This window comes from Gopherus evgoodei, unplaced genomic scaffold, assembly GCF_007399415.2.
Source record: "Gopherus evgoodei ecotype Sinaloan lineage unplaced genomic scaffold, rGopEvg1_v1.p scaffold_216_arrow_ctg1, whole genome shotgun sequence".
Taxonomy (NCBI): Eukaryota; Metazoa; Chordata; order Testudines; family Testudinidae; genus Gopherus; species Gopherus evgoodei.
In genome coordinates this window covers 40,605-52,367 of record NW_022059879.1, presented here as the reverse complement: position 1 = coordinate 52,367, position 11,763 = coordinate 40,605, and the positions used below count along the sequence as shown (strand labels likewise).

General features: G+C 50.1%; 1 protein-coding gene across 1 annotated transcript in view; it reads left to right on the top strand.

The window, feature by feature from the left end:
• Nucleotides 1-4,523: 4,523 nt before the first annotated feature.
• Nucleotides 4,524-11,763, top strand: part of LOC115640152 (nck-associated protein 1-like) — a gene marked incomplete at both ends in the record, with an annotated part of 47,624 nt that continues 40,384 nt past the window's right edge. Inside the window, 2 exon segments of the mRNA XM_030542993.1 lie at nucleotides 4,524-4,666; nucleotides 5,022-5,112. Of these exon segments, the coding sequence (XP_030398853.1) occupies nucleotides 4,524-4,666; nucleotides 5,022-5,112 (234 nt within the window).

Sequence of the window (11,763 nt, the reverse complement as noted above, 5' to 3'; positions counted from 1 at the left end):
ACCGCTAGATGAACCTGCCAAGGAGAGGTCAGCATTCGTCACCCATGCGGGGGTGTATGAATTCAATGTCCTTCCTTTCGGCCTTCGAAATGCACCCGCCACCTTCCAGAGGCTGGTAGACGGTCTACTAGCTGGACTGGGAGAATTTGCAGTTGCCTACCTCGATGATGTGGCCATTTTTTCAGACTCCTGGCCCGAACACCTACTACACCTGGAAAAGGTCTTTGAGCGCATCAGGCAGGCAGGACTAACTGTTAAGGCCAAAAAGTGTCAAATAGGCCAAAACAGAGTGACTTACCTGGGGCACCAGGTGGGTCGAGGAACCATAAACCCCCTACAGGCCAAGGTGGATGCTATCCAAAAGTGGCCTGTCCCAAGGTCAAAGAAACAGGTCCAATCCTTCTTAGGCTTGGCCGGATACTACAGGCGATTTGTACCACACTACAGCCAAATCGCTGCCCCATTGACCGACCTAACCAAAAAGACCCAGCCAAATGCCGTTAAGTGGACTAATGAGTGTCAAAAAGCCTTTACCCAGCTTAAGGCAACGCTCATGTCTGACCCTGTACTCAGGGCCCCGGATTTTGACAAACCATTCCTAGTAACCACAGATGCATCTGAGCGTGGTATAGGAGCAGTGCTCATGCAGGAAGCAACAGATCACAACTTCCATCCTGTTGTGTTTCTCAGCAAAAAACTGTCTGAGAGGGAAAGTCACTGGTCAGTCAGTGAAAAGGAATGCTATGCCATTGTGTACGCCCTGGAGAAGCTACGCCCATATGTTTGGGGACGGCGGTTCCAACTACAAACTGACCATGCTGCACTAAAGTGGCTTCATACTGCCAAGGGGAACAACAAGAAACTTCTTCGTTGGAGTTTAGCTCTCCAAGATTTTGATTTTGAAATTCAACACATCACAGGAGCTTCTAACAAAGTTGCTGATGCACTCTCCCGTGAGAGTTTCCCAGAGTCCAGTAGTTAAAAGTGTTCTTAAAATGTAAAAGTCTGTTAGTTATATACTTAGTAGTATATGTAAAGGTGCATGTGTTGTATTAATCTGTTTATTTTCAAGTTCTAGAAGGAAATTGCCGCCAGTGAGCTTCCCCACTGTCTGCAATTTGGGGGGCGTGTCATAAACAGATAGCTAAGGGTTAATGTCTCTTTCACCTGAAACACCTGACCAGAGAACCAATCAGGAAACCGGATTTTTTCAACTTGGGTGGAGAGAAGTGTGTGTCTGAGTCTTTTGTCTGCCTGCCTGCTTCTCTGAGCTTTGGAGAAGTACTTTCTACTTTCTAGTCTTCTGTTTCTAAGTGTAAGGACAAAGAGATCAGATAGTAAGTTCTATGGTTTCTTTTCTTTGGTATTTGCATGAATATAAGTGCTGGAATGCTTTGATTTGTATTCTTTTTGAATAAGGCTGTTTATTCAATATTCTTTTAAGCAATTGACCCTGTGTTGTATCATCTTAATACAGAGAGAACATTTGTATTTTTTCTTTCTTTTTTATATAAAGTTTTCTTTTAAGACCTGTTGGAGTTTTTCTTTACTTCAGGGAAATTAAGTCTGTACTCACCAGGGAATTGGTGGGAGGAAGAAATCAAGGGGAGAGCTGTGTGTTGGATTGCTAGCCTGATTTGGCATTTCCTCTGGGTGAAGAGGAAAGTGCTTTTGTTCCAGGATTGGGAACGGAGAGGGGGACTCACTCTGCGTAGTTTCACAGAGCTTGTGTCTGTGTATCTCTCCAGGAGCACCTGGAGGGGGGAAGGGAATCAGGATTATTTCCCTTTGTTGTGAGACTCAAGGGATTTGGGTCTTGTGGTCCCCAGGGAAGGTTTTTCAGGGGGACCAGAGTGCCCCAAAACACTCTAATTTTTTGGGTGGTGGCAGCAGTACCAGGTCCAAGCTGGTAACTAAGCTTGGAGGTTTTCATGCTAACCCCCAAATTTTGGACGCTAAGGTCCAGAATCTGGGAATAAGGTTATAACAACCCCCCCTTAGTCGTCTCTTTTCCTGAAAAGTCCCAGTCTTATTAATCGCTCCTCAAAGGCAATGAAGGGCTCATTCCATCCAAGCCACCTCTGTTGGGAAGGAAGAGTAGATGGGAAATGCACCTTTCAGAAGGGTTAATGTGGCACTGGGGCACCTGTCAGGCCATTGACATGGTCTCTTCTGGGAGCAGAGAACTCAATACACTTTTGATACAAAGGGAAGTTTTATTTCTCAGTCTGGACACTAAGAACATGTTTAAAATGGCTATTGGGGAAATCTACAAGTTTAAAAGCTTCAACTCTTCTCCAGGCTGCTCTTTCCCATAGCAAGAGCCTCACAGACAGCCTGCAGAGAGAGCAAGAGAGAGAGAGAGAGAGAGTCAGAAATTATGACAGACTACAGGCAGGGGAAGGTACTACATTTATAAACAGCAGGTCCTGCTGTAATGTCACATGCCATGATCGAGTTATGTCAAGGTTACAGAAGACGAAGACCATGTTTTCAGAGTTAGAAGCCAAGGCATCAAATTGAAGGGCTGAGCCACTGGCTATACCAGTACAGTTAAAGGGATGCACCCTAGTGTTGAGGCAGTTATGCTGGTATAAGAGTGCTAGTCCTGGGATACTATTCCTATACGAGAAGGTGAATAAACTCTACTGATATAAACATGTAGAACTACATCCACTCTAGGGGTGGTACTGGGGACTACAGTGCTAAAAAGTCACACCCCTCACTGATCTAACTGCCCCAGGACAAGATCTGTACACACACCAAGCCTTAGGGTCACTTGCTGCTTATACAAGAGGGCACTATTTTAGTGTGCACTATATAGCCCCAGAATGCTTCTGACTCAAAAGGAACATCAGCCTGTTTCTAGTGGAGGAAGGTCCTCTAGGACACTGAGCTTTCAGGAAGTGACACTAGTTCAGTAACATTCACTTTGGGCAGGAAGCAGCTTTGCTGGAGTCCACCCTCAGTTAGGATCTTCATTCGACTGCCCCCTCATTCCATGGGATTATTGGCTGCTAGCTACAGGACACGTTCTGCTCATGAAAGCAGTGTGCCTTGAGCAAGTACCTTAGTAACTAGTCCCTTCAGAGACTAGGCAGCAAATGTCCTGGAGTACAAGACATGCCCAAGACATGAGTACAGTAAGACTCAGCGCTGACCCAGTACAGCAGGGACATACAGGCTCTTGTGATAAACTTGATGTCATATCATGACCCTTCCCCACCTCCCAGACACTTATAAAAATTTAGTCCCACTTCGATGGTGTCCTGGCCTCATACCATTTCTCCAGGAGTGACCCTTCGGAGTCCATGCTGCTGCTGAGGTGCTTACGGCCTGCATTTGCTGGTTTCCATCCTGGCCTGTCTCACCAACACTGGACAAGGAGACGGAAATGGAGATGAGTTAGTACACATACACCAGGATGAGCACTTAGCATGGCCCATGTCAGGCTGCCAGATAGCATGTGGGAGCTGTCTGAAGGGACTTTCTGCATAGGACATGCCTACATCATGGGACTCTGCCTTCGTAAGCCCCATCCCCACTGCCACATGCATCGTAGTCCAGGTTACCCAGCTCTGAAAGGCCAGTTCTAAATAGGACCTCATGGCATTCCCTGGGATCTGCCACCTTTGTGTGCTTGAGGGTTCCCCCTTCTGCCAGCTGGACTTTCCCTTAGGGAGTCCTGGTAGGGTCTCTCTATCTTGTTCCATGCCAGAATGCACTGGATTGTTTCCCCACAATACCCTTGGTAACAAGAAAGTCTTGCCCCCAGGGCAGGGGCAATGCCTTGGTTGTAAGCTGCCATATGCCTTCTCAGGGCAGCCCACACATGAGCTTGGACCTCCAGCCCAAGTGAACGATGGCCCCCTCCCACTTTGGCAAACAGCAGCTGTTCAGGCACCTGCATGGATTTTACTCCTGGCCGGGAGGGTTTGTGGAGAATGTGCCCACATTGTCTGGATCATGAGCTCTCTGGGGCATGAACAGTCTTGGCTTGTTTGCCCAGCCCCTAGCACAGCGGGGTCCTGCTCCCCATCTGAGGTCCCCAGGTGCTACCACCATTTGGACCCTACTTAGAAAGCACATTTACAGTAACTGGCATAAGTCAGCATTTCCTGCTGCCATGTGTTTAAACGGGGGAAGGAGCTAGACATGTTCCACTCACAAAGCAAGGATTTCAGAGTGAAGCAGCCAACAGCTGACTGCTCCTGCATATCCAGTCTTGCTTTGGAACTCAGCCTGCGTTTCCTTAGAGGGATATTTCACTTCCAGTCCCCACCGCATGCCTGGCTTTGCAGCTCTCCTCTCTGCAGGACCCTCCATCTCCATCTGCTGCATGCATTGCATTGCAGGACACATCCCCTCCAGCAGGGGGCAGCACACACATGCACATGCAGACACACCCAGAGCAGGGCTTATCCCTCCAGAAGGGGACAGCGCTTGCACATGTGCACACACATATACACACACACGCTATTGTTCCTAGTCACTGACACCCCCCACTACGCTGCCCCCCACAGCCCGTGAACTACGACCTTACCAAGAACTACCTGGACCTGGTGGTGACCTACACGTCTGTCATCCTGTTGCTGTCACGTATCGAGGACCGCAAAGCCCTGATTGGGATGTACAACTCTGCCCATGAGATGATCCAGGGCAGCGGGTGAGAGGGAACTGGGGGGAGGGACTGAGGGGGGTTGTGCAGGAGAGGGTGGTTCACACAGCACTGGGCTGGGCCACGGGATCCCTGCTGCAGGGTATGTGTGGGTCAGAGGTCTCCAGGGGGCAGTGTACAAATCCCAGAGGTAGTGCCCATGTGGAAGAGTGAGGTGCACTGGCAAAGCCAGCAAGGTCATTTGCCATGAGGTGCATGACCCAGGCATTGCATTGCAGTTCAGGGAGGGCTGCACAACCCAGACATTGGGGGGCAGTTTGCTGAGGGGTTCATGACGCAGGCAGTGGGAACACTTTGCTGAGGGGGCATGAACCAAAACTCTTCCCTTGCTGTCCCCATGCAGCGACCCCAGCTACGCTCGGGGGGCCCAGATGGTGCTGGAGTATGACACCCCACTCAAGAAACTCACAGAGGAGTTCGGGCCTCACACCAAGGTGAGTGACACTGGCAATGGGCTGTGCTCATGGGGGGAGGGGGTGGCTGGCACTAGTGATAACCACTGGATGCAGCAAGGGGCTGTGGACCAGGGGAGGGGGTGGCTGGCACTAGTGATAATCACTGGGCACAGCGAGGGGCTGTGGACCGGGGGAGGGGGTGGCTGGCACTAGTGATATCTGCTGTTCCCAGCTGTCACTGCACAAGAGCAGAGTCTGGGCTGCATGCACAGTCCTGTGAGAGGGTGCCCCTGCCTGCCCCTCACCCAGGGCCGGCCAGCGCTACCATTTAGGCAGCCTAGGCAATCGCCTAGGGCACCAGAATAAATGGTGGGCGCCGTTTTGCCGGAGGGGGTGGCGGGCTCCGGTGGAGCTGCCGCAGTGGTGCCTGTGGGCAGTCGGCTGCTCGCGCAGCTCCGGTGGACGTCCCGCAGGCACAACTGCAGCAGCTCCACCAGCGCCGCGGAGCACTGGACACTCCGCAAGCACCACTGCGGGCAGCTCCACCGGAGCCGCAGACCAGCGCGCGGGGCGGCGAAATTCCCGTCCGCCTAGGGCGCTCAAACCCCTAGCGCCGGTCCTGCCCTCACCCCTGGCCTTTTCATTGGGCCCCTGCCCCCTGAGCCCCCTGACCCCTTCCTTTCCGCAACCCGATACGACTGCACACCCTTCAGCTGATTCGTGCTGAACCGCACCTAGGGAACAACTCTACACGCTCGTGCTGCACACAGAGCACTTCCTCCCCTTGTGTCCCGTCCCGATACCAAGTGGCTGGATGAGGAACCCCAGTGGTCCAGCCTGTACTTCACCTTGGTCCCTTGGCCTGCTAGGGACATTGGTTGGCTACTCCTTCATGTAGCTTCGAGCACAGGGGTGTACCTGGCGTGACTCACCTCCATCCTGATGCCTGTCCATTTTGCAGCGTGAGGGAGACCCTGACGCTCACCTATCTGCAATGTGCCATGTTGCAGCCCCTTTTCCGGCTCCTTCAGAACCTCCTGCTGAGGTTCTGGCTGCACTTTTCCCCACATCTCTTCATATACACACACCCTGTCTGCAGCCCCACGAAGTCGCAAGACCTCCTCAGCAACCTCCTCCTGGTGCTGGCCAAAGTGCCTGTCTACAGCACCAGGAGGAGGATGCTAGACGAGGGGGTGCTCTGCGACAGTGGGTCCTATTTCCGTTCCTCCCTTGTCTCATGCATCCAGGCAGAGTTCCTATGGGTGGCGTTTACTGGCTCTCTAGACCCCTTTGAAGAGCAATGTGTGCTGTCCGGGGTACTTTGCTCAGTGTCCCCCTCTGGATCCCTGCTTTTGAACCTATGACCCTGTGATGAGCTCCTTGGGGTGCAGCTTGGAACTCTGGGACTGCTGTGCCCCCTTTGGTTTCTGCAGCCTGGGAGGTATAGAAAGTCACACCTCCCCCCTTAGGTTACTGCAGGAGGGTTAGTCACTGACTAACTTGAAGGCAGTTTGTGTTATAGTTCTCTTGGCATCCAGCCATCAAGGCTATGAGGTGGCGTGCCTCAGTTTCCCCATTCACACACAGTAAACCAGATTTGTTATGGTTTCTTTGCTGTGATAAGCTTTAAATCTGCTTACAGATATTAACTGAGAACTAGCGTTACCATAAGCCGGGGTGGCCAATGTGAGCCTGAGAAGGACCCACAATTTACCAATGTACATTACCAAAGAGCCACAGTAATACATCTGGAGCCCTTGATCAGCCTGCCCCCTGCTCCCAGTGCCTCCCACCCACCAGCAGCCCCTCCATCAGCACCTTCCCTTCCCTCCCCATCAGCTGTTTCCTGGCATGCAGGAGGCTCTGAGAGTGAGTGGGGGGAGTGAGGGTACGGCAGGCTCAGGGGAGGGGGTGGGAGGGGGTGGAGTGGGAGCAGGGCCTGTGGGGTTGAGCAGTGAGCACCCTCTGGCACATTGGAAAGTTGGCACCTGTAGCTCCAGCCCCAGAGTCGGAGTCTATACAAGAAGCCGAATATTAACTTCTGAAGAGCCGCGTGCAGCTCCAGAGCCCCAGGCTGGCTGCCCATGCCATAAGGTTTAATGTTAGTAACAAAATTCTTATCCCAAAACTTAACATTAATACCAACTTTTTGTTTATCACAGATGAATGTTTACAAGTATCTTTATGATACCACACCTCCTGTTCAGATAGTGTAGTATGAGCTTAGTTTGTTCGGTACCCACGGTGTCTTTGACTCTCTCCCGTGTAATCAGTCACTGGTTTTTCTTTCCCTCAGCGTTCCCCTCTGTGTGGGCTCTTAATTTAATTACGTTTCTAGGATTTTAATGTCTCAGGGTCTGGCCAGATAAAGGTCCAGGTGGATCCTGCACACTGGCTGACCCTCTGGGGGGCTACCTCCCAACCCCAGGACTGTACATATGCAAAAAATCCAGTTTTCTTTTTGGGGTTACTCAGTGTTTTCCCCTCCCAGCTGTGAGTCCTTCCCTGCTCCCTAGAGGGCTGTGATCTGTGCTCTCTGGGCTAGATGTGCTTACTCTTTGATCAGATTCAACTTTTCTCAACAGCTCTACCATAACTCTTCCCTGTCTCTCACCAGCCTAGGGGAAAATACCCTCTTCTCTGTCAGATGGGTCATTTCTTCTCTCACAAACTGCCACCTGGCAATTTTCTGGTATCAACTTCTCTGCTGTCACAAGCATTGGAGCTGCATCTTGGTTTAAAAAGACAGTTAGGTTTCAAACACTATCAGAAATAGCATCCTGAAAACCTTGACCTGGATTGGGGTGCCCTCCCCCACCCCTTTCTCTGTCCCTGAGAAGTCAGCTGTGTGACTCTTCCCCTCCAGGAGGTCAGTTACACAGCTCCTTCTCAGAACCTGGTTCACAGGCTGAGTGTCTGGATGCACAGATGTTGACTCAGCCATCCAGTCCTGGGCATCCTCTCCCAAGTGACCAGTGAGGAGACATTCCTGTACCCCCACTATTTCTTCTCCAGTCTCCTCCTCTGGGCCCCCTCCCAAGACACATTTCTCTGTGCTCCCTAGGAAGGGGTCCCCTCCCTTGTTCAGCTGCAAAACTCTGGACAGTTTCCTTAATCACTGACAACACTTCTCCTGCCCCTGCACCTGAGGGCATGTTGCCTTCTGCCGGAAAGGAGCTAGTCTCTGGCCCTCCCATTCTTGGAAGCACCCTGCTTCCCTGTGTTACAGAGTCACCGGAATCCTCACCGACCTCAGTGGTTTCTGAGATCCCCTGCCCCTTCTCTGGGCTCTCCTCTGGGACACACTGCTCTCTGCTCCCTAGAGCCGAGTTTATCTCTGGTTCAAGCTGCAACTTGCTGACAGCTAACAACCTGGATAGTTCTCTCCTGGCAGGCGTTACACCCCCATCCCTTCCTGATGTGGTGTTGCCTCCAGCTGCAGTGCAGGAGGTGGTCTCAACCACCCCCCCACCTGGAAGCATGTGGCTTCCCCCTGCTGCAGAGGAATCAAGGAGACTCTCTCCCATTCTCTCAGTAGTTCCTGAGACCTTACCCTTTCCCTTGGGGATCCCAGCATAAAACTCATTCTTGCTGTGAGTAAATACCTGAATCTGAGGTGCACAGAAAAAATCATTAAAAAAGAAACAGGTCGACTAGGAGGTGTTCCACTACCCCCACTCTCAAAACACTTTCAAAATCTTCTCACACCACATGGGTTTTAGCTCGTGGTATAAGGAATCTGCTTTCACGGACCCCACAATCTCTGCCATTTGGCCAGGTAACATACTGGCCTTTGAAACCACACTCTGCTTAACCGGAGAGATCTGGGCCCCTGTATCCCTCTGCCCCAAGTACTCCCTGCCATTAATTTCGATAATCTTAGCATGCTCCATATCTGGTTCTGCAGAGGCTAACCTCACAAAACCAATATGATAGGTTCCAATTGCTTGGGGGGTTTCTGTGTTGAGGACGGCAGAACTAACATGAGCTGTTGGTTGCCTGCTTCCTCCTAGCACAGGGCGTTTATTCCTCAGATGCTGGTTGGACTTACATTGATAGCACCTTTTGGGCTCTCCTGCTTTTACAGGATGTTTGGGACAAGGGTTAGAGGAATGGTTTTGGGGAGGTGAGTACTCGGCCTCCCAGCCATCCTCTCTCTTGCTAGGGATAAAACGGGATCTTCCCTTCCCACCAGCTTTAAACACCTCTTTCAGTGGGTTGTTTTCAATAGACACCTGGGTCCATTCAAAAGCATCAGCAAGAGACGCCATCACATCCACAGACTTTACATCTTTGTCCCATAGACGCTGCTTTACATCAGCCTTACACGTGTCTAGGAAATGCTCTTGAGCAACAAGATCCAGCATTCCCTCAAAGCTTGTAACACCTTTGCCCCTCAGCCACTTTCCCATCAAATCTTTCATTTTGTTCTCATATTCCCCATTACTCATACCAGTATCCCTCATTCCTAAATTTAATGCTGTATGTTTCAGGGGAATCTGAAACCTTCGCAAAAGCGTGTTTTTAAAATTACAATAGTCTAAAAGCATCCTCAATAGGCATTTCATTTAATACCTTTAGAGCTTTTCCAGTTAATTTTGCAATCAGGACATGAACTCTCTTAGCCTCAGGGATCTCATGCACTGCACACAGCCTTTCAACGGTGCTCAGATATTCAGCAATATTGTCTGCCTCATTCTATGCAGGACATAAATGATCCCAATTGTGGATTTTTGGAGTGATGGGAATTGCTGGGACTGGTGGGTTCTGGTTCTGCTTTTCTAGCAAGTTCACTTGGTGTTTTTGCTCTCTCTCTCTCCTCCCACTCTCCTTTATCTCCAGTTCTTTCAGGTCCAATAGTCTCTGGTGCTCCCTCTCCTTTTCTGCAACCTGCAGCTTCAAAAGCTCTTTCACAATCGCTTCACTGCTTTCACTCATTTTCCTGATTTTTTTATCCCTACTTCCCTCGCCCAAAATAAGCAAACAGAAAATAAACCGGTAGCCTCCTCCTGATTCTCCTTAGCCACCACACTTAAAACCTTCACTTAAAATCTTTACACCAGTGTATGAAGTGCAAATCTTGCTCAGTACAACAAGCTGTGTATTTCACCCTGCTTGCTGGCCACTGTGATGAGATCCCCGGGGTGCAGCCTGGGACCATGGGACCGCTGTGCCCCCTTAACTCTCTCCACCCTGGGCTGTCTCTCACGATGCCTTGTTAGTGACCAGCAGCAAACCCCTCCAGGTGCTGCTATCACTCAGCACAACAGCATGTGGAGCCCCACACCCAGCTAGATTGCATGGATGCTCCCAGAGCCACTCACAAATCACACCGAAAAAGGGACCAGAGCCAAATCCCCACAGCTCCCAGCACTGTACCCCAGGAATATACCATCTTCCACTGCTCAAGATGAGCAATGCAGATTTATTAATTGGTTCACCACTTCATTAATGGAAAGTGGATATACACTAGCCTTTGCAAAACCTGAGCAGATTTTCCCCACACTTCAGACAAACTCACTGGTAAAGATAAACAATTAAACATATTTATTGACTGTAAAAGGTAGCTTTTAAGTGATATTGAGTGATTGGCAAAAAGTCAGTTAGTTACCAAAAGAAAAATAAATTTAAGCACACAGTCTAAACTCTCGACCCTATTAGACTGGGCAACATCTAGCTTAAGCAGTTTTTCTCACTCCACTGGCTATTGCAGTCCATAGTATACAGATTTCCTCCTTGAAATCTGGGCCAGTTCCTTCAGCTGGAGGCTTCAAAGTGTCCTTGATGCCTGCAGCATAGGTGGGTGAAGGAGAAAGGCCCAGTATGTCTGCTTTATACCTCTGTCTACTCTATCTGTCCATCCTGTCTGTTTTATACCCTCAGTCCATGTGCTCGGGGATCACAAGTCCAGGCATGTCTGGGGGGCACTGCTGAGTCTCCAGGCAAGGTTGAGCAATTCCCCTGGTGTGGCCTTGTGCAGGTGAATCACTGAATTGTAGCTCCCTTGCTGGACAATGGTTGTTGATGGATTGTTTGAAACCCCGCCCTGATGTTGGTTACTTTCCTTGCTGTTGCTTCTGGGGAGCTAATGTCTGGTTGATTCCCCAACTTACAGCATGTTTAAGTGACCACCATACAACACACTTCTCATAACTTCATATGCATTAATGATACACATATATGGATAGAGAAATGACTTTCAGCAGATCATAACCTTTCCCCTGATACCTTACAAGGCATGCTTTGTACGATTATATGAAAATGAAGAATATGGGGGTTACAGGATGCTTCCCCAAGGTATAGAACAGCGGTTCTCAAACTTTTGTACTGGTGATCCCTTTCACATAGCAAGCGTTTGAGTGCGACGCCCCCCTTATAAATTAAAAACACTTTTTATATATTTAACACCATTATAAATGCTGGAAGCAAAGTGGAGTTTGGGGCGGAGGCTGATAGCTCGCGACCCTGCATGTAATAACCTCACACCCCCCTGAGGGGCTCTGATCCTCAGTTTGAGAACCCCTGCTATAGAATGTTACAGACCCTGACTCCCAACTCTGTTCTTCCTGAGTTGTCCCCTGCACTCGGTTGAACCCTGGGTTGAACCTCCTGTAAGATTTGGGGAGGGTTCTTTAGATCTGGACAGGCTTGTGCCCACCTGGAATTCAGTAAGGCACAGCTGGCATGCAG